This window comes from Crocuta crocuta, unplaced genomic scaffold (assembly GCF_008692635.1).
Source record: "Crocuta crocuta isolate KB4526 unplaced genomic scaffold, BGI_CrCroc_1.0 scaffold339, whole genome shotgun sequence".
In the NCBI taxonomy this organism is placed as follows: domain Eukaryota; kingdom Metazoa; phylum Chordata; class Mammalia; order Carnivora; family Hyaenidae; genus Crocuta; species Crocuta crocuta.
The window spans coordinates 2,830,888-2,856,607 of NW_027530357.1; the positions used below are offsets into that span (position 1 = coordinate 2,830,888).

Below are 25,720 nucleotides of genomic sequence, written 5' to 3' on the forward strand. Positions count from 1 at the left end.
ATATGTATATACTTGTTAGTGTCCATTGGTCTTTTTTTTCTAATCTACTCCTGTCTCTCCATCTCCCCTGCACCCAGTCTAACCAGAGTTGACCTCAGGTCAGGAGGGAAGCATGGGCGTTGGGGCCAGACGGAGCTGGATTTGAATCCTGACTTATCACTAATGGTGTCATCTGGAACAAGTTATCTCATTTCCCTGAATCTCAGGCTCCTCATTGGTAAAATGGCACTCAAACGCTTGCCATAGTTGTGCTGGGGATTAGATGAAATAATCTATATATATTTTAAATATCTATCACAGCGTCTCTGTCACTGTGTAGATTTCAGCGAGGCACTAATTCTGTCAGCCTTCCATGTGCGCTGAGTGTTCTTTTACACCCCAGACCCTCTTTCAGAATCCACTGTGTCACCCAGCCACCCGCACCATCCGTGATTCTCATCTCACATGCTTCTCCAGGGAGCTTTTCCCGAAGTCCTGGACTAAACTAGGTGTTCCTGCTGTTTGCTCGGTGGCAGCCTGCATTTGCCTTTCTGCAACACACACCATGCTTGAGATTACTTGCCCCACATGGATCTGTCCTCTAGGCTGAAGTTAATACAAGGGCCAGGGCTGTGCTCTGTTCACCAGGATGTGCATGAATTATGAGATGCACTAGCAAATTACTGCTAGCATTGCAGATTCCAAAAAGGATGAAAACCTGGAACCAACCCAAATGTCCATCAATAAGAGAGTGGATACACTTTGATACTTTCATACAATGGAATATAATTCAACAACGACAAAGAGCAAACTAATGGTATATCCAACAGCATGGATGAGTGTCAAAGACATGTCGACTGAAAAAAAGCTAGAGATAGAAGACTATGTATTTTATGATTAAATTCATAGAAAATTGAGAGCAGGCAAAAGTCATCTGCAGTGATAGAAAGTAGATTAGTGGCTGCCTGGGGCTGGGGTGGGAGGAAGGGATTGAATCCAGAGTGGCAGGAGGGACTTTTTTCAGATGATGGAACTGCTCTCTATTTGAATTGGGGTGGTGGGTGGTCATATGGTTGCATAGATTTGTCAAATCTTGAACTGTAGACTTAAAATGTTTGCATTTTATTGTACGTACATTATACTCTGAAAAGTTGATTAAGAAATGAATGAAGCAGGGCTGCCTGGGTGGCTCAGTCGGTTAAGCGTCTGAGCTCAGCTAAGATCATAATCTCACAGTTTGTGGGTTCGAGCCCCACATCAGGTTCTGTGCTGACAGCTCAGAGCCTGCAGCCTGTTTCATATTCTGTCTCCCTCTCTCTCTGCCCCTCCCCCACTAGTGCTCTGTCTCTCTCTCTGTCTCAAAAATAAACTATTAAAAATTTTTTTAAAAAGAAAGAAATGAAGCAAAAAGAACAAAGAAGGAAAAAATGGACAAACAAACAAAAAACGAGTGAAGAAAGGAAGAAGGGCAGCAAGCTTGAATTCTCCCCAGTAAGAGGTTGACTTCAGTTTTTGAGCTGATATGCCAGTTAGAGGAAACTGATTGTTCTCACTGCAACAAGAAGATAAAAGGATAAATGACAAAAATAATATTTTCAAAGACCCCGAAAAGCCATGGAAATAAAAGAAGAAGAGATGGACTAAAATTCCAGAGAGGGAAGACTCCTTTCTAGAAATTATAAAAGCCATCAAACAATGGAATAACATCTTTAGGGTGCTAAAAAGTAAAAACAAAAATCCTTCCCACGTCTAGTTCTGTAGCCAATAAAAATATCCTTCAAAGATGACAGCAAAATAAAGGTTTTACAGACACACAAAAGCTGAGGGAATTTGTCACCAGGAAGCCTGCACCAAAAGAAATACTAAAGCAAGTCTCCAGGCTGGAGGAAGTTGATCCCAGATGGAAATAGGGATCCATAAGAAGTAACAGAGACCAGAAAGAGTAGATGTGCATTCATATTGATAGAAAATCGACTGTTTAAAGCAATAATAATAACTATGTCTTGTGGCTTTATATAAATATAGAAAACAATCATTGTAATAAAAAAGCATTGATAAAATGGACTTCATTACTCATCAGTGGGTGGGCAACATTAAAAAAATAAGAAGAGCCTATGTAGATATACGTACATGTGGCAAAGGACTCATACCCAGGATATATAAAGATTTCCTACAAATCAATAATAAAAAAACCAAATAACCCAATTTAAAAAAAAAGACAGAAAACTCAGGTACTTCACAAAAGAAGAAACCAAATGGCCAATCAACATATAAGAAAAGATGCTCAACATCACTACTCATCAGGGAAATGCAAACTGAAGACATAGTCAGCTGTTACTACCCATCTATCAGAATGGCTAAAATTAAAGAGGCTGGGGGCGCCTGGGTGGCTTAGTGGGTTAAGCGTCCGACTTTTGCTTAGATCATGATCTCGCGGTTCGTGGGTTCGAGCCCCACGTCGGGCTCTGTGCTGACTGCCAGCTCAGAGCCTGGAGCCTATTTTCAGAGTCTGTGTCTCCCTCTCTCTCTGACCCTCCCCTGCTCACGCTGTCTCTCTCTCTCTCTCTCCTAGAAATAAATAAAAATATTTAAAAAAAAATAAAGAGGCTGTTTCAACGAAGATGTGGAACTGGAGCTCTCATACATGGCTGACACTTTGAAATGTTGTTGATTTCTGATAAAACTAAGCATGCTCCTATCCTGTGACCCAACAATTCCTACAAGAATTTTAGCACATAATGTATGTTCACACAAAAGACATAAAGGAATGTCCAAGCAGGTTTATTCATAATAGCCCCACACTGGAACCACCCTATACGTCCATCAATGGTACAGTATATAAATAAGTTATAGTATGTGCAAACAATGAAACACTACCCACCAGTAAAAAAGAATGAACTACTGATAAATTTCACGGATGTAATGGTAGCAAAAGCAGTCAGATGTAAGAGAGAACATGCTCTATGATTTCATGATATGAAGTCCAAGAATGGGCAAAACCAATTTCTGGTGAAAGAAGTTAGAAGAGCCATTGCTTTTGAGTAAGGGCAGCATTGATAAGGAAGAGACTTGAGGGAATCTTCTGGGATATGGGCAAGTTTCCTATCTTGACTGAGGTTGTGGTTACACAGGTATATAGATAGGTAAAATTTAATTGAGTTGCAGCTTAAGATTTGAACATGTAAGTTATACCTCAACAAATAAAATAAAACATCCCCCTACTTTTCCCTTTTGCATATTTCTTTCTTTCTTTTTATTATAGTTTATTGTCAAGTTGGTTTCCATATAACACCCAGTGCTCATCCCAGCAAGTGCCCTCCTCCATGCCCATCACTCATTTTCCCCTCTCCCCCACCCCCTCTCAACCCTCAGTTTATTCTCAGTATTTAAGAGTCTCTTATGGTTTGCCACTCTCCCTCTCCTTAACTATTTTTTCCCCTTCCCCTCCCCTATGGTCCTCTGTTAACTCTTTTGCATATTTAATACAGTCAACCTCTATGTCCTTGAAGTCTTTTTTTTTTTTTTAAGTAAACTCTGTACCCAATGTAGGGCTCAAATTCGTGACCCCAAGATTTAGAGTAATGTGCTTTACCAACTGAGCCAGCCAGACACCCAACCTCCAAATCTTTCTTAAATAAAGACAAGTATATATATAGATAGATATCTAAGTATATCTATCTATCTATTTATCTATCTATATCTATCTATATACCTATATCTATATCTATCTGTATAATTTATATAGATAGATAGATATTGATATTGATATATAGATATTAATATACAAGTATATATAGATTTACAGATATTGATATACAGAAACTTGGATAAATATAGGATTATAATCCTGGCCACGGTGCATATGTGTTTTCCCAGGACAATCTCCAATTATATATGTTGTCCCAGTGTAATTAATTATATCACCTCCTTTTACCCCAATAAGTGTTCAGTTTGGACAAGAAATCACATGGTCACACTCATTGTAATGTACATACAGCACTCACCTTTGCCCTCCACCAAACTATATACATAATGGCCATCTTTCCATGTCTATGTGTTGTGCCCGAATCACGAGTCCCCAGAAACCACCAAGGAGCCGACACCAATGCAAGTACAAAGCCTTTATTACAAGCTCGAGCAGGAGTTCACCCGTCAACCAGAGCAGTGGCAGCAGGGTGAAGCCCCAAACAATAGCGAGCAGGGTTTTTATGGGGTAAGGGACGGGCGTGTTATAGTGCACACGTTGTACGTATAGCACCATCACGTAAGCACCAATCATAATTGTACAGCACCCATGGTAACAGTTTTGACCATTCAGTATCTGTGAGGTGTTCATTACTTTTGGCGGGACCCAATCATGACCTTTGAGAATCCTTTGAAAATGACCAGTTATGAAGTGAGTTCAAAGGGCCCAGGTGGGGTTTAGGCAAGCGGTGAGTGATTAGCTAGTTTGTACAAAGTAACTATCTATAATCCTCAGTCCCTGACTCAGACCACAGGAATGTTTTTAACTTCTTTTGATTGGCTGAGCTGAGGGTGGTCCGAGGGTGGCTTCAGCCTTGAGCAATCTGAGGCTTTTCCTAGACCTGGGGCTGCGTGCAGCCTGAGGTTGCTCTAAATGGAGGCCTTAATCTCAAAATGACGTTACTTAGGCTCCTCATATGCATATGGATCTACCTTATTTATTTTAGTGGCTGCATAATATTCTATAGTATGCATGTACATGATATTATTTGACTCTCCTATCGATGGAGATTTTAGGTTGTCCCCAGTTTTAAAAATAATACTGATGCTGTTGGAGTAGACAGTTTCTGTTTTTGCCTTGTCAGCATTTGGGTTGCCTTCTCTGGATCAAAGCATCTGGGTTTTCTTCTCAAGAACTTACAGTTCCCTCACTCTCAGTGCCTGAAGTTCAGGTGTGGGTGACTCCAATTCTGTTAACTCCAGGGCTGGGCAATATCCAAGCAGATAATTCAGGGATGGGACTCTTAGTGGTTCATTTGGGAAAGAGAAGCTTCTTTTTTCTACAGTTATTAAACCAGAAGGATTTGAGCCTGGAGCTCCTGATGGCCATTTTGACACACGATGGAGAGCTTTTGCATTAGAATAAAATCAGCTCGGATGGAAATGAGGACAGTGAATGTAGGTAGGCAGATTCCTGATGACTTCGTCTAAGCTCCCAGATCCTGCTAAATCCCCTGAAGCCATACTCCCTAGAGTTTTCTGTAATGTGAATCTCTAATACCTCCTCACCTTTTTGTTTGCTTATGCAAGTTTGAGGAGGTTTTTGTCACTGACAACTAAAATATTTCTGACAAAATATAACTATAATAAGCATCTTGTGTGTATGTGTGCGTGTACTCAAGAACGTATACAGTTCTTGAACATATACATATACATATATTCAAGAATGTATGCATATTTTAAATCTATTTTGTATATATTTTTTGAATGTATGTAAATTTTTTTCTTTTTAAATGTTCATTTATTTATTTTTTGAGAGAGAGAGTGCAAGTAGGGGAGGGACAGAAAGAGAGGGAGAGAGAGAATCCCAAGCTGGCTCCAGGCTGACAGCGTGGAGCCCAACATGGGGCTTGATATCACAAACCAGTGAGATATGATCTGAGCCTAAATTAAGAGTTGGACGCTTAACTGACTGAGCCACCCAGGTGCCTCTACAAGTATCGATTCTTGAGAACTGTACTTATAGGAACATTTTTGTGTGATCAATACCTAAAAGTGAAATGGTTAAGTAAAGAATCTTAATGTATTTAAAACTGAAGAGCCTGAAATTAAGTCCTCCATTAAGAGCAACCTCGGGCTGCACGTAGCCCCAGATCCAGGAAAAGCTTCAGCTGAAACCACCCTCGGATCACCCAATCAAAAGAAATGTGTAACATTCCTGTGGTCTGAGTCAGGGCTGAGAACTGGAGGTAGTTACTCTGTACAAACTAGCCAATCACTCACCGCTTGCCTAAACCCCACCTAGGCCGTTTGAGCTCACCTCATAATTGGTCATTTTCAAAGGATTCTCAAAGGTCATGATTAGGTCCCGCCAAAAGTAACGGATGCCTCACGGATACTGAATGGTCAAAACTATAACCATGGATGTTCTACAATTATGACTGGTGCTTATGTGATGATGCAAAACGTACAACGTGTGCACTGTAACACCCCTGTCCCTTACCCCATAAAAACCCTGCTTGCCATTGTTCGAGGTTTCACTTTGCTGCCGCTGCGCTGGTAGACTGGTGAGCCCCTGCTCAAGCTTGTAATAAAGACCCTTATGTTCTTGCATCGGTGACAGCTCCTTAGGGGTCTCAGGGGACTCATGATTCGGGCACAACTAAACCATGCTCCAAAAATGTGCAGATTTTCACTCCCGCCCTCACTGTTCGAAAGTGCCAGTTTTCCCACACCTGCCAGTGGGACTTAGATGTGTATGTTATACTTCAATAAAAAGTGGTTTTCTTTTAAAGCATTTGGGTGAGAATAAAAGGATTTTGGAAAAAAATCTAATAGTGGGAAAAGACTTCAGAACATACAGGTAAATTCTAGAAACTCCAAAATTGGTCCTGACACCAGATATTGCAATGATGAGAGGCCAATTCTTCAAGCCTTTGTTACAAACCCACAGTGAAGCATCTGATATATTTCCCATTTGCATTGCCCAGAATTTAATCTCCGGACAGACACAGGAATATAGTGAAAAATGGACCAGGAATCAACAAAGGAGGGAAACTTTGGGGAAAGTTGACCACAGTGTATGTATCTTGGGGGTGGTATTGTATTGTGAAGGAAGAGAATTCTGGTCACATTTTGCACTAGACTTTAGAGAAAGATGTTTTTAAAAGTCTGATTAAAAGGTTCAGAGGAACTCATGGCCAAGGCTCTTTTAGAAAGAAATGTGGTGCTAGATGGGTGGGTACTCTGGAAAATGAAATTTTGAATGAAATGGATGAAATGGATAAGAATGAATGAATAGGAGTGAAATGAAATGAGTAAGTAAGCAAAGTTCTTTTTTTTTTTAATGTTTATTTTTTGAGGGAGAGAGCCAAAGAGTGAGCAGAGGAAGGACAGGGAGAGAGGGAGTCACAGAATCCAAAGCAGGCTCCAGGAACTGAGCTTTCAGCACAGAGCCTGATGCGGGGCTAGAATTCATGAACCATGAGATCATGACCTGAGCTGAAGTCAGATGCGTAACTGACTGACCCACCCAGGTGCTCCAGGAAGCAAAGTTCTGATAACAAAACAAAGGGACAGCATTTAAGGAAACCGAGTCTTTTATAAAGCACCAGTAGGCTAGAGAGTCAAAGAGATTTCACCAAAGATGGCAGGGATGGCGTGTTCCCAGAAGTGGATGGACTTCTAGAATATATATATATATATATGTATATATATATATATATATATATATATAGCAAAAGCAATATGTTTTTAAATAGGATCTGTATTGTTTAGAGTAAGTGGATGTACAAGGAGATAATAAATAGGTGCACTCCTTGGGGCAGATCTTGAAGTAATTTATTCAACAAATGTTTATTGTCTTCCATGAGGCTGGCACGTAATAGATGCCCTGCAATCGTTGTTGAATGAATCGGTGAATTCAAAGAGCGTTAGTGGCGCTCCCTGCTTCAGTGACCCTCTCTGTTGGTGGTAACACAAGACTCCTGAGCAGATGTGAGATGGAAGCTGTGACTATAGAGTTGGGGAGGGAGGAGGCAAGCCAGAGAAAGCTTCCTGAAGCAAAGAAGTTCCTAATCTGTCATGTTTTTTTTTAATTTAAAAAAATGTTTTATTTATTTTTGAGACACACACACACACACACACACACGCACGAGTGTGAGTGGGGGAGGGGCAGAGAGAGAGGGAGACACAGAATCCAAAGCAGGTTTCAGGCTCTGAACCATCAGCACAGAGCCTGACGCGGGGCTCGAACCCATGAGCTGTGAGATTATGACCTGAGCCGAAACCAGACGCCTAACCAACGGAGCCACCCAGGCGCCACTGTCTTGTTTTAACAAGCCCTGAACATCTGCTGGGACCCAGTCAGCATTTTTATCAGCAACTAGGAAGACAATGTAGATCAGACCACATCTAAGTACTGCACCCACCTCTGGTCAGCCCTCCCTTAGACAGACCAAGGTCCTCTGGCTACCTAATTATTAGGATCCTGAATGCAGGCATTGCCTTTATCCTCATTTCACCAATAACAAAACTGAGGCTTGGAGCAAGAGGTGATTTGCCCAAGGGCATACAGCTGGGCAGTAGCAGAACGGGGTTCATCCTCCGTCAGGCAGACTCCAGAGCCAGCAACGTTATAGTCACATTCTCCTACTTTGGCTACATAGCCGGATAGATGCCCTTCGAGGTTTCTCTGTGACTGTGTGGTTCTAGGTCATAGCCCCTCATCTTCAAAATTTCTCAGAACTAGGGAATCTGTCAGTCGGGATTGTTCTGCTTCCTGAACCTATAGAAGAAATTCTTCGGCTTGGGTTCTGTGGGCCTGAAATCTACTTCTATGCGAAAACGAAGACGTAGGTCTGAGTGCTTGGTGACCCTGACCAAATCAGCAGCAACAGCACGCTGGTAAATTCGCTTCCACACGGCTGTACCATTTCTGCCTTGAACCCACTGGGCCTCTGTGTTGTCTATTCATTTTTAAAAATTCATTTGGGGCCAATAATATGCTTTGTCGAGATCCCGGCTTTGTAAAATGAAGGAATTAGCTGCAATGACATCGCGTGGTCTATATTAATGAGTTATAACTGGATATGAAGTTCATTAACAAAACAAACCCCCTATTTGCCTGTAGCCCTGTGCTCTGTCTCTAGCTGGAGAGAAAGCTCCTTTTTCTTTGTTAAAGCAGAAAAGCCAAGCTTCAGAAAACGGTGATTTATGCTGAAAAAGCCTTAACCGACACAGCATGAATTGTGGTCCTGTCATTTACAGCCGGAAACACCCTCATACTCTTCTGCTTTCGGTTTAAAACATTACCGGGTCCACTCTGTTATCAATCTTATCCAACGATCTATTTACCTAAAGTACACAATTACGGAACAGGCTCCATTACAATCCCTGCAATCCAGGGCAGACGAAAGAGCATTAATGAAACCGTGTGTCTGCGGATTGGATGGGTTAGCAATTGGTCTGAAATGCCGCCTTCCCCTGGTGACCAAGTGGCCAGGCTGTCCAGGGTTTCTCTCTCTCTCTCTCTTTTAAGTTTATGTATTTTGAGAGAGAAAGAGAGAGCACACATGAATTGGGGGGAGGGGGCGGGGAGGGCCAGAGAGAGGAGAGAGAATCCCGCACTGTCAGCCCAGAGCCTGACACCGGGCTGGAACTCAGTTCGTGACTCGAGCCGAAGTCGGATGCTTAACTGACTGAGCCACCAAGGCGCCCCTCTTTTTCTCTTTTTAAACCCATGAAATTGCTACAAGAACTAACAAAGCTAAAAAGAAGCATAGGAAGGGCTAACAAATACTTTGTCAGTGTTACGATACAAAGAAGAGTGAGGGAAGAGGAGGGGGGTAGACAGAGACCGACAGAGACCCGTAGCTTCCAAACTTGCAGAGCAATAACCACTTTCTGGGCAGTGGCGGTTTTTGATTTTCCCTGAATTGGGGCTGGCTGCTTCGGGGGGGTGTCTGACCTCTGACCAACATCACTGCCTCTTCATTGAGGGCCCTAGCCTTAATTTCAGGTCCTTTAGGTGCCAGAAGTGGCTATCATCCTTCCCAGGCAGACAAGGAACAAGAGTCTGGCTTCCTTTCAAGTCGATTTGCAGTAGGACCATGTTCTAATATCAAAAAGGAAGAAAAAGGACACTTTGTTTTGTGAGTAACCATGAGACGGCTGCATTTGATGTGACTTCTGTGGGCAGTGTGACACTCTCCCCCAGGAAGCTCCTGTCACTTCTGATGAGCTCAGAAAGGCTTTGGTGACTGGAGGAGGTGGGCTGTAGCACTGTGGTCTGGAACTGAATTTGGAGACTTGAGGATGAAGCCGGTCCCCATCCCAGTGGATATTAACAGCTCTGGGCAGGCAGCGAGCAGGACGAAACAAGACTTTGGGACAAGACCGGCCTGGGTTTGAGTCTCGGCCTGTCTATCACCCGAGTCACCATTTTTCTTACCTGCGAAATGGAGGTGGTAACTCTCCCCTCACAGGCTCGCCATAAGACCTTGTGATAATGTTTGCAAACCACCTGGCACACTGTGAACCCTCGGTACTTGGCGGGATAGCCAGAGGTACTAACAGGTAAGATAGTATAGACCGGGGAGCTTGATACCATGACCATCACGCTCCACATGAAAGAGAGCAAGACTGCCTGGGAGGAATCTTTGAGCTGTAGGAGAATGGGTCCCTCCATCCTTATCCACTTGGAGAATGTACAAACAAAGAGCGGAAAGGGAGAGAGGGATTTCTGGAGGGAATTTCTTCCACAACATCTGCTGGTGTACTTTGAATCCCGACCCCAAAGGGAGGAGGATGCGTCATCTTTCACTTCAAACCAAATGACAGAGGGGAATTGGTGGCAATGTTCAGGAGCTTAAGGTATAGATTCCCTGCAGCTGGGGGACTGGTGGGCTGGCCCCTGGCCCTCTCCTGGAAAACCCCAAGGACATGGGGCGCCTGGGTGGCTCAGTCGGTTAAGCATCCGACTTCGACTAAGGTCACAATCTCACAGTCCATGGGTTCGACCCCCACGTCGGGCTCTGTGCTGACAGCTCAGAGCTTGGAGCCTGCTTCAGATTCTGGGTCTCCCTCTCTCTCTGCTCCTCCCCTACTCACTCTCTGTCTCTGTCTCTCATAATAAAGACATAAAAAAAAATTTAAAAAAAGAAAAGAAAGGAAAACCCCAAGGACAGAGGCAGGCTAGGGAGCGCTCCTGGGGCTGGGTCTGGATTAGGAAGTGGTGCTTCTCTCTGATGGCGTGTCAAGCATGCGTGAAACCTGGGCACCAGATGGGACACCCCAGGCAGGAATATCAACCTGGGGTTCTGCCTGCAACGATTCCCACCAGAAGCCCAGGAGACTCCAGGGTCGGGAGTCAGGGTGGAGCAGACTACTGGTAAACGTAAACCGGAATCTGAGGGGAGTGCCTCCAGTAGACAGTGTGTGGGGAGCTGCAATGATTTGGAAGGCTGCAGTAGAGAACTTCCAAAGGGCCCACAGACGTGCCTTCAGGAGAGAAGAGCCAGCTTTGGACATCTGCTAGGTCCTAGAAGAATACAGACCTCTTATGGTAGTACCTGTGAGAACTTTCCTGTGCTCCCTATTTTTCTTTCCAGCCAACACAGAAAGCTAAGGGAAGAGGGGCATCTCTGCAGGTAAAGGAAGGGGCATGCCTCACACTGTCCTCACTGGGGGCAGGTGGCCTGCAGGAAGCCACTCTTCTCCTTGAAGGAAGGTTGAAGCAGTGCTTAACACATTAACACCTGGAATAAATGCTTTTAATTTCTCAGTCGTGACTATCTGTGGCTTAGAGAGGCTACGATGCTGGCTACCACACAAGGGCAAGCAGAAAAGGCACTGGATACATTGTCTTTACACCGGGGCAGAGAAAAGCTTCCCTTGCTGAAAATTGTTGAAGGGGGGGCTGTGTGCAAAAATAACTTCGTGTTTTGATTCGATCCCAGGCTTCATTCAGTGGACAGGTTGCTATCGTAATGCTGGCATTGCAAAAGGTGGGGCGGAGGCTTTGTGAGTTTTTTTGGCAGTGGGCTGGGGAGACAGGAGGGTCCTGTGCAGTGTGTCGGTTGCTAACTTCAAGGACTTCTAGGGTGACTGGAGTACCCTTGTAACAACCCCCTGGACTTTGACCTTGACCAGTGAGGACAAGCTAGAGGTGAATAGCCTATGAGATCCAGTCAGTATTGACTCTACTTCCCCAAAGCCCCTCCATGCAGGTGGTTTTCCTTCTTCAATGCTCTTCTTTTGAGAGTGGGGACATATTTTCCCTCAGCCCACCCACCCTCAGAAAAAGTCAGGCTTATTTTGCAGAGTAATACATAGTGGTTAAGAACGGGGGCTTTGCAGCCTGACCCAACTTGGGTTCCAGTGGCAGATGGACCACTAACTAGCCATGGGACTCTGGCCAAATTACTTAACTTCTCTTAGCCTCAGTTTGCTCACTTGCACAGTGGGGTAAATAGTGTCTACCTCTTAGCATTGTTGAGCGGATGGGATGGGATAATTCACATAAGAACTTAGCAAGGCTCATGACATACAGGAAATACTCAGCCAATCATATCAGTTATTTCTAATATTGTCATCACACAATGTGTGATGTTTAATCACACATTGTGCCATTTGTTTAATTTTAAAACATCAGTGTCATTTTTAGCACCATAGAGGATACAAAAACATACTTCAATTTTGCTATCCCCAGGACAACCTTGGAAAAAAATGATGATTCACATGGAGGTAGATTTCTTTCTCAATATATCATCATTCTTTGACCAAAAAACCCCCAAAACTGACATTGGCGTTACACACAATAATATGGGGGCATTTGGGATGTACCTAAGGCACCAAAGGGTGGAATGGTATTAGTCATAAATCAGCCTTGGCTATAATTCTGGACCGAGTTTTCAACAGACATTATCTTGCATTTTCACAAGATTTGATCACATTGAAGAAAATGCAGCATCAGAGAAGTGAAGCAGATAAGGTCACAGAGCAGGAGAGGAGCAGCAGGCTCTAAGTCCTGGGTGATTGATGGCCCAGGTGCTAGATCAGTCATGCTAAGACATGTGTTTGTCTGGTCAGCCAAGGAAGGTCAAGAATTGCCCTTTATTGAGACCATTTAAATCTCAAGCCCTGGAGCTGCAGAAAAGGGGGACAAGGAGGGTGATTTGTTGGTTTGAGGCAGGGAAGGAAAAGATGAGGAGGGATCATTTAGGCTAAAGAACCATCCAGGCTGTCGTTCCCATGGACCCTGCAGAAAATGCTCCCCATGCCCGCCATTTTTCCATTCCATTTCCATCCCTAGGCAGATGCCACTTTCATAGCTCAAATTCCTTTGTACCTGTCAACAAGCTTTGCTTCCTGAGTTTTGAAAGGCCTCTTTTAAAAGGTCTAAAAATATCAAAGAAGCAATTTGATTAGTAGAGGATAGGATCAGCTAATAAGCAATAATAACACAGGCAACAGTCATGGGCTAATTGCCTTATGGGCATTTTTCTTCAAGGGCCCTCGGAAATGCAACATTTTAGTCATGTTACTCTTTTGGCTGCCTTTTCCTGAATGCATAAAAACGATCAGCATGAGAGTCATCATCTCTGGAAATGTCAGTATTTAAATGTTTTAATACTTGATATTTGGGAGCCAATGGCTTTCATCCCTAAGTGGAAATATGAAAACATAGCATTTAATGAGCACTTACTACATAGTAAAGGGGCTGACGACATAGCCAGGGGCTTTTCTGAGCATTATCCCATTGATGGTCCCAACAACCCTACAAAACAGGAACTGTGGTTATTTCCACATGAGAGAAAAGGAAACTGAGGCACCAGAGTGTAACTTGCCCAAGGGCATACATATAGCAAGTACTAGAATGGTATCCATATTTGTGGAGCACACACACAGGCTAGGGACTAACTGTGAATAAAACATCTGTGGCCCTCGTCCAAATGGATTTACAGTTGCCCGAGGGTATCCAGGTACTCAGTACGTAGAATTATCCTTGATCTTGACACTAAAGAATACTGAACTTCTATCCATTGTCAGGCACTGCAATAGCCTCTGGGGATAGAATTGTGAGCCAGGCATGGTCCTTTCCCTCACGAAGCTCCAAGTCTTGTGATGGGGTTGAATAAATAAACAGGCAATTATATAAGATGCAGAGTATTTTTTTTTTTTGTAGAAAATAAAAAATCCAGTGGGTCAGAGCTTGGATTCAGAGCGAATCCATTTAACTAGATATTTGCCCAAATTATTCAACCCAATTAAGCTGTTTACGATGATCAATATCTCAGCCACATATACCCTGGAACCTCAGTCCTCATTAGCTGGGCCTGTCTTCCAATTCCATTTTATCTAGCAGGTCTTGGCAGCATATTGACCCAGGATCAAAATATGCTTTTCTTAGAAATGTGGCTTTAATTACAACTGGCTTGTAAATCTTCATCGAAATAAGCATTATTTAGAAAGATGAGCCTCAGCCACATACAGGGTTCCCCCCAACTTCACCCTTAGCTGTGTTTCTCTTCCAGGAAAGCTCACTGGCATATTTTAGCAAGAGCTCAAGAAAATGCAAATGTCCTTGTCAGTGGTCACGGGCACAGTCACATTCTTGTTTGCATTGCCTACAGCTAAAACTGGCTCTTTCTTTTTTTCTGTCAGATACTTCTGAATATACTCTTTATAAAAAAGAGCCAACAGATGCCCCTTTTGGAGAGATATTTGTTTACTTACTGCTCATTGTTACTGCAGTCAACAGGCTTGTCTTGAGGGCACAGGGTCTCTCCAGTTAATCAGTCCTGAATTCAAATCCTAAAGCCGCCATTTTCTGGGTGTCTTGGAGCAAGTTACAAAACCTTTCCATGCCTCAGTTTCCTTGTCTCTACAAATAAGGGTAATGACGGCACCTGCCCACGACGTGAGGGATAATTTTAATAATTTATGCAAAGAACCTGATGCACCTTACACGCTCAGTAAGTAGTAGCCATTATTTGCTCTCTAGAGAGAGTCCCTTGGAAAGGACTGGGAGGTTAGATTTCCTGGTGCTGTAGATGAATGTGAAGAACCAGAGAGTTTAAGTGATTTGACCAAGTGGTGGGAGAGCTGGGACTGGAAGCCAGCCATGCCCATCCCACTACTGTCCAGGGCTCTGGAAACACCTTGTCACGGAAAACCAGAAGGAAAAGAGTAGGGGACATTTTAGCAGGAGGAAGAAAAAGGCGGGGATGGTATATTCAAAAACCAGTTTGGCTTCTGAGTAGGGACCAAGTAATGAGAGTTGAGGCAGGGAAAGTTGCCAGGAACCTGATCCTGCAGAGCCTTTTAAAGCTCGTTAAAGATATTAACCTTCATTATAAGGACACTGGAGGGCCACTGAAGTGTTCTATCCAGGGGAATGGCAATATCATACTTGCATCGAAAGACAATGGGTTGGAAGAAGGTCAGATTGAATGTAATGAGGGCAGTTAGCAGGCCGGTGCAATAGACAGTGGTGTCCTAAACCAGGTAGTGACCTTGGGGGAAGAAGCACTTTCTATAGAACACCTGCCCTGAGGCAGCTGGTTGGACCTAAGGGATGAAGAGGAGGGAGGGGTCAAAGAGGGGGCTTGGGTTTCTGTGCAAACAACTGGTTCACAGCGGCATCATTTATTTAAATGGGGAATTTTTCATCATCAGATAAGCAGTCAGCTGGGGAAAGGTGTTCAGGACTTCAGGAGTCTTCCTCTGCCTTGGCTCTCTACTGAGGACAATCTTGCTCCCTAGGGGACATTCGGCAAGATCTGGGCACATGTTTGGTTGTCACAACTTGGGGAGGGGGTCAGTCCTTACGGACATCTAAGGGACAGAGGCCAGGAATGCTGCTCAACATTCTCCAATGCACAGGACAGCTCACCAGCCCCAAATGTCAACAGAGCCAAGATGGAGAAACCTTGCTCTGCTGAAGTTCAAAGCCTTGAGAGAAACAACACATTGGACCTTTCTGGTTATTGAAAGCTTTAGTGAAAATCCATGGAGCAAAATCTTCTCTGATTTGACAGCTCCTCTGGGATAGAAACTTGGGTAACATCATGTATGAAGAGGGAGAGTACGCAACGATTTACTTACTGGAGCTCTGAGGGAGAGCATTTTATCTACAGGGTTCCAGGAAAGGACATGCTCCTTGGGGAGCCTGGAAGTACTCTATCTTGCCTCCGCCCATATTAGGAAATAAATTCTTGGCACACCTGATGGCCCACTTGGTTAAGTGTCCAACTCTTGGGTTCGGCTTGGGTCACGATCTCACAGTTTTGCGAGTCCAAGCCCTGCATCGGGCTCTGCACTGGCAGCTCAGAGCCTGCTTGGGATTCTCTCTCTCCCTCTCTCTCGGCCCCTCCCCCATTTGCACTGTCTTTGTCTCTCTCAAAATAAATAAGTAAACTTAAAAACATTTTAAAAAATAAATTATAAAAAAGAAAAGAAAGTCTAGCATTGGTTCTGTGTCTCGTATAACCTCAAACTCTTTCCAGCCAACGCTGAGGATTCAGACCAGATGGCTTCTCTGTGTATTTCTTCCCAGGATACAACTTGGTTCCATCTCCAAGCTCCTATATCGTTTTTGCTTTTCTTTTTGGTACTTCTTACATTTTTTAATTTTTAAAATAAAAACATTTTTTAATGTTTATTTTTGAGAGAGAGAGACAGAGTACGAGCTGGGGAGGGGCAGAGAGAGAGGGAGATAGAATCCGAAGCAGGCTCCAGGCTCTGAGTTAGCTGTCAGCACAGAACCTGACACAGGGCTCGAACTCACAAACCGTGAGATCAGGACCTGAGCGCAAGTTGGATGCTTAGCCGCCTGAGCCACCCAGGTGCCCCTCTTTCTGATACTTCTTATTTGCTGTCTTGATTCGTGGATATTTATGAATTGATTCTCTAGTGAAATTGTGGGTTCATTGAGAGAAGTCCCCAGGTCTGACCTCCTAAACATCTGTCATGGTAGATGTTAAATATACACCCCGGAAGGTGACCCTGCCCATGTAACCAGGCTACTGTGGGACATTATTCTGTCTTTTCTACCACCGAGCTACCATGAAACTCTTCAAGCCCCTGACAATGCCGAACCAATCCCAGAAACCATCAGGCAGTCTAATCTTCTCACTTTGTGACACCCAAAAACCCTGAGGCCTTTCCAGGCTTGCAAGCTGATCGCCGGAAGTGGCTAATTTTCGAGTCATTAAATAAAACCACCGATTGCATAAATTCCAATGTAGGCAGAAATGCATTCGATCGAAATTGAGCCCAATAAGAAATTTCCTCAGCCGAGTTTGAAAACAGGAATTTAGAAGGGAAAAATGCCCCCATTTCAGGATAGAAGGTATCCCATTACCAACCATTATGATTTTGAATTTAGCTGTCAGAAAGATCTCCGAGAAAAGTATGCTGGTATATTCAGTCCGGGAAAGGCTTAATTGGCTTCTGTCAGATTTTATGTAAGTGCTTACTTGCTACCAAGCCCCACGCGGATTCTGCAGCTTCTGAATCTAACAGCTCAGAGCNGGGTTTCCTCAAGCTCCCCTCCCCCCCACAGTGTAACCAGATGGGAGTCATAGTGATCACGATGCTGTCCCAGCTCACTCTCTCTTCCCGTTTTTCTTGTAAGTATATGTTTTTTCAGAGTCTCCAGAAAGGTGTCCCATGTGATCGTCTCTTTTCACTGCTGTATCCCCAAAACCTAGCATCATGCTTGAAACATACAAATACTCCTTGAAGGAATGAATGCTTCCATTGAGGGCCTCTCTACCCTTCTCCTGGCCCCAGAGCCTCACAGTCGCCGGGATGCTTGGGACCCCCAGTATCTGAGTTTTTGGGAAATCATTTGTGATTCCCAGTCACTGCTGATTACTCCATCCAACACCTATTCCCATTCTTTCATCTCTCCTTTGCCCCTGCTTTCCGCGCTTATGTTAGATACATGTGTGTTTCCCAGCCATTCTTTTCAAAAAAATTTTAATCTTTATTCATTTAAAAAAATTTTTTTGGTGTTTATTTATCTTTGAGAGAGACAGAGTGGGGGTGGGGGGATAGAGAGAGGAGACAAAGAATTCGAAGCAGGCTCCAGGGCCTGTCAGCACAGAGCCCGAGGCGGGCTCTGACGGACAGGGAGGTCATGACTTGAGCTGAAGTCGGACACTTCAACTGAGTTGACACTCCCAGCTGAGCCACCCAGGTGCCCCTCCCAGCCATTCTTACAGTTAGAAAAGGCAGATGACACTGTTTTGGAAAATGGAGCATAAGAGGAAATAGGAAAGTTCCCAGAAAGCCTTTGTTTGCCTCATAAAAGGGACAAGCATAGTAGCCCACAATCTCCACTTTTTCTTCTTTCTGCTGGGATAGGAATGTGACACCTGGAGCAGGCGCAGCCATTCTATGACCATGAGGGAAAAAGCCCTGCCAGTTCCTACATTAGCAAGCTTCTGAACCAATACCAGTAGACATTCACCTCCAGATTTCTTACATGAGAAAAATAAATTCATATTTGTTTAATGTCACTGCTTTTCAGTTTTTTTCCTTGCAGCCCAAAATGCTCCTAATTGATACATAAGAGTTTTCCTTTTTTCTCACTTCTTTCTGGTTCTCCATGGGCTTCAAACATGAGTAATGGGCTTGGGCTGAGAGTTAAATCCAAGAAATGCAAATTATAGGGACACCTTCTTTTCTACAACTAGGGTTTTTCACTGGGTCAAGCATTTCTGCCACCAGAACGAATTTTCTCCAGCGAGACACCTCATCCTTCACGTAGATATACTCTCATGCCAGTTCTAAACATTATTGCTAGACTTACTTCTCCCCTTCTACCCTTAAGCTGGCACTTAGCCTCACTAATGATGGCCCCCACCACGTGACTTTCCAGGTAACACTCAGCTTACACCAGACTTCATATCTGGGCTGACCATGTCTCCAAAGTGGTGACAGTGACACTCCTGTCCAGTCAGAGAAGAGAGAAGGGCACTGGTAATAACTACTGCCATCCCTTATGGGNTGTACTCAGTATTTCACATGCATTTTTTAAATTTAAACCTGCCAAAACATCGATGCAGTAGACCCTATTATAATTCAACCCATTTCACAGAAGCTCCTACTCGAGACTGTCAGAGAGGGGATCTGAGCATACCTTTGTATGACCCTCAAGGCAGAGCTCCTACCTAGTCACTAAGCCAATATCACATCAACTAGACTCTTTGCTGTGTTTCTTCCACCCTCCCCACACTTCCCTGCACCGAGCAGCTGCCTCTGCAGCCGAGACTAAGAGCTGGCTTCATTTTGTCCAGCACCAAGAAAGTGCCGATCGCTCTTCCCGTATCAGGAGGTAATGAACACGCACCTTCCCCGCAATTTATCATGGAGGGGAGCTCACTGTCACATGGACCTGCAATTAGATACAGCAAGATTCACCAAGGCAGGCATTACGAGCCCATAGCATCGGGGCAGAAAGAAAAACAACACAACAAAGCAACTTGAATTCTGCAATTTCTCATGCATGTAACAAAGGAGCCAGAAGAATCCCTTGGAGAGAGAGAAAAGGTCTGGTTGCTATTTCCCTGGCCTAAGTCATGAGTCGTATAAAAATGAAGGCACAGCTGGCGGGGTTCTTCAGAATTGAATCTCAAGAGGTCAGGAGAGCTTTTATTCCTTTTTTTATTCTTTTTTTCTCTTTGCCTGCATAATCAGTGATTCAGGGCAGGGGGTGTGGTCTCCTTGATTAGAGGCCAGAGAAATCACCCAGCGTGCTGAGCCCACTTCCCACAAAGGCGGGTGGTGACTCACCATTTACCCGTTCTGGCCACACTGTCTCCTATCTGAACAAGGAGGAAAATCATTTCATGTTTGCAGCTAGAAACGTCTTCTGCAAGAGAGTCCGGATTTCTCTTGTTGGGGGATCTCTTTCTAAAACACATTAGGTCTCCCGTTCTGATTCCAGGCAGCCTGACTGGGTGTACACTGGGTTGGACTCCTGAGACCTTCTCTGGGCACTTCAGGGGGGCCCACACACAGGGGTGGGGGGCGGTGGAGGTTGGATGGTAGGGAGTGGGGCCCGGCAGAGATGCTTGGGCCAAGCAATACTCTCTATACTTGGGATTCTGCTTCATTTGCCCCCTTCTCCCTTCTCAGCAGAGAATCAGACCCTGGGGCTCTTCCAGCCTCAGTCTACCCAGGTGCAAAAGGAGGTTAATAACAATTCCTCTCTCCTAGAGCCCATAGAGGATGAAACAAAGCCATGATGGTGAACATTTCATGGTATTTACTCTGTGCCCGGCTCTGTTCTAAGAGCTTTGCCCGCATGAGCTCATCTAATCCCCACAACGCCCTATGACAGGGGAGCATTTTTAGCTGTTTCATCTATTCTGAGATGCACGTTTTCTTTCCACATTTTAGCAACTCTGAAACTGGGGCACATCTTATAATGGAAAGTAGGTTATAGTTTAATCAGTAGAGTTTTCTTTTTTAGTGGCACACAAAAAAAATATGATGCCTCTTGAAATGAAAGACATCTTAGATTAGATAAAATGCGACACTCCCGTTTCACAGGTGTGGAAACTGAGGCTTGGATAACTGATTTGTTCAAGGCCACACAACCTGGTAAGTGGCAAAGTCGGAGTTTGAGCTCATGTTGATTGCTGAAGAAACTTCTCTTTAAGTCACTAAGCTATGATATGAGTAGAGGGCCCAGTATGATTCTGGGCTGTCTCAGGATTTGCCTAAATTAGGGACTTTTCTTCTCCCTCTGGGTGGTTAATCACAATGAGGTAGAAACTTCAGGCACCAAGAGACAGAGCTTGTCTAAAGGATTCCACAACTTTATCGTTTTTGCCAAATGCTATTTCTGCATTTCCATCCTGGAACAGGGAGGGGTGTGTCCTAAGTGCCTCTCTTCTTTTCACTTCCTTTCAAGGAAGAAAATGTATGTCCACGGTAATCTGCACATGCCTGCTCCCTCCCTTCCCATGGCTAATCCCATTAAACTTCTCTTTTGCTTCCTTGGAAAACAAAGGGACAAGGAACACACTAAAAGATTAGAAAGCCCCGTGTAAAGGCGAGAGCTAGAGTTATGAGGTTTCCTCAACAAAAGCCATTCAAGCAGAGGATTTGCATATATTATTCATATTTTTAAAAACTAACTGAAGACATTGGGCGAGGCAAGGTGTCACGGTAACATTAGTTATGATGTAGCAACTTCCATCCTGTGAGAAGGAAAATGCCTAGCTTCAGAGGGCTTTCGGACCCTTGCGGGGGGGCCCACATGTCATTATTCTACACCTCGAGGGACCCATAGTCAGTGGTATTACTATGCAGCCCAGTGTGGCCCCACTCTTCTCCTCTGAGAAACCAGATCCTTCTGTAATCACTCCTCATTAGACACTTACCTGGCTGCCTGGCATTTGTTATTCTTTTCTTATATGTCACCCTCTGCCCCCAGATAAACCCCAAAGTTATCTGAAGCCAGGGCCCACACTTACACCTTCATTTTATATCTCCCTGTGGTGTATGCTAACCTCTATCACTGCCTGATTAGCGTGGGGAGGCAGGGAGCGCTGGAACCCTGGAGGCAGACTGATCCAAGTTCAAATCTGTTCCCTGCTGGCCAGTGTCCTTGGATAAAGGATCTATTCTCCCTGGGCTTCCACGTTGCCATCTATCTTGTGAAGAGGTAACAGTTCACCCTGAAGTGTTGTAGATGGTTCCGAAAGATCTAGCTTAGAATCTGACACGTGGTAAATACTCAAGACATGCCAACTCTTACCATTGTTATTCACATCACTGCAATTATTATTGGTTTGATTTGGTTTGACATGATAAGTTGATCCCAATCTGTACATATTTTCTTGTGGTGTGGCACATTCTAGTTAACCTCGCTTAGGGTAACCAATGCTTTACGGTAGCTCTAAAAAGTTGCAATTACTAGAAGTATGATAATTCAGATGTGAGCCAGCGACACCCTGGGGTCTTCATTATTTCCTAGAAAGTGGGGCAAGGGCAGTGGGATTTCAATGAAGCTTTTGTGCTTGAAGTCTTAGTTTATCCAACAGTTCCCTGGAAACCTACTTCCCTTTCCCTGAACTTTCTGGTTCCACCAGCCTTCTTCCAAGAAAAACATGGTCATTCCAACCTCTGTACCTTCCTCTACTTTCTTCATCTCTCTATCCCATGATGGAAAATCCTACTGCATTTACTTTGGTACATGGGTTCTTCCCTCTGCAAATCTGACACACACACACACACACACACACACACACACACAAGTCACAACACCCAATGACGCTTTTCACTTTGCATTGTAATTATCTGTTGCTTATCCTTCACTTCCCATCCCAAACATACACACTATACATTATGAAAATTTTAAAGGCAAGTCCCATTTGTTACAAGACCAGGTGTTTAGCACCTAATGAGTTCAATAAATGTTTGCCAAATAAATTTTAAGGAGTGCTCACTGTGTGTCAAGAACTGTTCTAGGAGCTTCAGATAGATCATTTAATGCTCACCAGCGATCTCATGAGAAGGCATAACGATATCCCCCTTTGACAGATGGTAACACTGAAGCAGAGACATTCTGCAAGTTGCCCAAGGTCCACAGGGCTGCTAAAAGGCAGATCCAGGGTTCAAACCCCGGCTGTTTGGGTCCACTGCCCACACTGTCAAACTCCCCTCTACTTCTGAAAAGTCCACCTCACTCATTCTCTCCCCACCCCCTGCACCCGCTCATTCTCCCCCTCTCTCCCCCCACTGCTAAGGACTCAGTCCTGGAGAGTACTGCTCTGGATGGAACTTCTGTGTAGGATTTTGAGATGAAACGAGATACATGAGAACTGCATCTTTCAGAGCGAGCTCACTAAGAGAGCTGAACAATGGGGGGTGCATACAGATATGTGTTAATTCTTAGAAGGTAGGAACTCAAGAACACTTTGGGCCACCAAAGTGAGTTTTAAGCTCTCCTCTGTGCACTGACTTCTCCCCAGGCCCTCCTTTCTGGAGCAGGATTCTGAGCCTTAAGATATGCCACAGTGGGCTGCGGTTGCCTGTGACCCCCTCTCCTACTGTTCATCTACCTTGGTCAATCAGTGGTGATAGACAGGTTTGCAGCTAAGACACACTCAACAAAGACAGAACTGGTCTACCCAGTTATGATCATTTGAAAACAGAAACCCCTGACTGTGGTCATTCCATACATAATGATTTTTTCAAATCAGCGACAGTATTTCATGTCACACATACACATTACCAAGTGTTTGCATCATGTTAACCAATTTCCATATCGTCCTTAGTCTTAACACTGTTTCTGCTTAGTTGAAATGCCTGTTCTCACTTTGCAGACATGAGGAAATAAAGGCTCAGGAATGCTAAGCAACTTATGTCAACAGTTTGCGAGGAGCAAAGTCAGCCTTCAAAATCGAAAGTTTGACTCTGCTTTGTTTTCATAAGAGAGAGGCTATGCACATACCCTGAGCTCAGTGGATATCTGAAAATAATTTCTGCAATGGCAAACCTACAATTCATCTTAATTTTTTTCTGATGTTCTACAGTGTCACTGCTGATTTACTGTATCATTTTGGAATTACTGGCTAATAGGATGGCCCAGCTCAGTGTTCTGTCTGGAGTTTTCATTCTTTACGAGAAACCAACCATTGATAGCAACAGGGATGTGTCTCAACAATTTAATTACACCATGACTCCTCTCTTCCCCTGTCTCCTGTTGGCCTGAAGGCTAATTCCTATTTCACTTGGTCTTGAAAACATGATTGGTTTTGGCAGAGAGGGGAGACCTACCTGTGTTAGATGTTCTGAGGCATAAAAGGGCCAAAGGGCTCCTGCGTTGGGGCCACTCTGCCTCTTCTTGGTGGCTGGTGTTTTGGTCATCTTGGAAATCCCTCAGGTGTGGCCTGTGTCCCCTAAAGAGAGTTTCCCCCCCCAGAATCTTCTACTTCAGCAGCCACTGGTATGAGAGGCTCCAGCAATCTCTCCCTGATTCCCAATGCCAATTACATAGATTCCAAAGAGGCTTCTGATCCAGGAGTAAAGAAAGCAAGTCATCTGGGTTTCCCATAAACAGAAGAAGGAGGTCCAGAGTGGGTAGAATCAGGCAAACTTGAAATTATTCACTTTTTAGAAAGTCACAAACTTTCATGAGCTTCCCCCCCTCTTTGGAAGGGGATACCTTTCTCCTCTATAAACGAAAATAAAATATGGATTAAGAAAAATAAAACTCCACCGACCAAGTCTGAAGGGAGCCCACAGAGGGGCCCCCAGATCCCTATCTTAAGGCGGCCCCAGTGTGAGGCTCGGGTTCCCACCGCTAGCGAGAGAAAATCGGCTAACTGCTAGGCAAGGGCCAACTCGGTTGCCTAGCAATGAGACGCCGTGCAGGACTTCCTCATTGGTTGGGATTGGTGGGGGCGGGGTCGCGAACTCAGGAGTTGCAGGAAAGATGGCTGCGAGCTGGCTTTTGGCCAAAGAGCCAAGCCATATTCTTCTGACTCTGGTTTCTCTCTTTAGGTCTGGGAACCTCAACCTTTTCTCTCCGTCTAACTACAAGTGACCCCTTTCTTCTACACTCTGCTTTGTCCTGCCAGTAATCCACTAGTGATTTCTTGTTTCTTCGGTTGGGTACCTCAATGTGCCTTTAGTCCCACAATTACTTTACCTTGAGATGCATATTTCCCTCCTCTTTCTACTTGACAAACTCCTACTCCTACTTCAAAGCCTTCTCTCCCCCTCCCCCAGACACATGTATACATCTAAGGAGTGTTTGAAATGTGCTAGACATTGCTCTGTTCCTCAAATGTATTTTTTTTATTTTAAATGTTTTTATTTATTTCTAAGAGACAGAGGGAGAGAGAGCAGGGGAGGATCAGAGAGAGAGGGAGACACAGAATCTGAAACAGGCTCCAGGCTCTGAGCTGTCAGCACAGAGTCTCACGCAGGGCTCGAACCCACAAACCGTGAGATCATGACCTGAGCCGAAGTCAGAGGATTAACCGACTGAGCCACCCAGGTGCCCCTGTTTCACATGCATTGACTCACTGTCCACAGTACATCTTTAAGGAACGTATTTTATTACCCTATTTAATGGACTAGGAACCTGAAACTCAGAGAACTTGAATGACATGCTTCAGGTCACACAGAAAGTGGCCGAGCTGGGATTCAAAAGCCAGACCTGTTTGAGTCTAAAACCCAAGCTCTTAACCACTTAGCTGCATGACCCAGGATAAGATGCCTAACTTTGCTGATCCATGGCTTCTGTATCTTTAAAATGGGGAGGATCACCTTTCCACAGATTGTCAAGGATTAAAACAGATAATGTATATCAGGGCTGAGCACATGAGGAATCCTAGTCAAGTGGCAACTATTATTATTATCTCCTGACATTTTATCCCAGAAAGAATTGCTCATTTTTACATGTAGTGTTCATTTCATAGCTGATATTAATACTATTATTTATCGATCATTAGCTCAGTGCCAGGTGCTCTCCTAAGTACTTTCCAGCCATTAATTTATTTAATTCTTCCAATAACCCCATGGGGTAGATTCTCAGCTTGCAGAAAACTTATTGCACAGTCTGATTTGCATGCTTTATCCTTGGCATTATTTCACATGAAATCAGTCTGATTCATGTTTTATCTCTAAACTTTGAGCTTTTGAGGGTTATGATGGGCGATAGGCCTGTTTTCTCTCTGAACTGAGCAGTCTTGGATGTGCAAGAAGTTAACAATCACAGGGGTAAATGGAAAGGGATGATGATCAGGAGTTTGTAGTTAATACCTCACCTGCTCACCCCTCAGGTAGGTAGGACATCTCTGGAGTTGCTCTATATTTCCCCAGCGGTCTCCTTCAGGACTGACTTGCCTGCCGTAGTCAGAACCAGCACTGGCTTCTTCCCTCTCCCTGTTTCACTTCCCTACCCCCTTGAGGTACTGCTTGATGGCCCCCAAGTAAACCACTTCTATTCAAACTTTTGTTCTGGGTCTGCTTCCGGGGAACCTGACGTAGGTCGATGTGGACTGCAATAACCAGGGAAGTCACG

General features: G+C 44.2%; 1 protein-coding gene across 3 annotated transcripts in view; it reads right to left on the minus strand.

Moving 5' to 3' along the window:
* CCDC60 (coiled-coil domain containing 60) overlaps positions 1–24,023 on the minus strand; it is a 165,280-nt gene extending 141,257 nt beyond the window's left edge. For all 3 annotated transcript variants that reach the window (XM_077765932.1, XM_077765933.1, XM_077765931.1), the window contains exon 1: positions 23,467–24,023. In XM_077765932.1, coding sequence (XP_077622058.1) covers positions 23,467–23,556 — 90 coding nt within the window. In that variant the 5' untranslated portion in view covers positions 23,557–24,023. The remainder of the gene's footprint in view (positions 1–23,466) is intronic.
* Between the last annotated feature and the right edge of the window lie 1,697 nt (positions 24,024–25,720).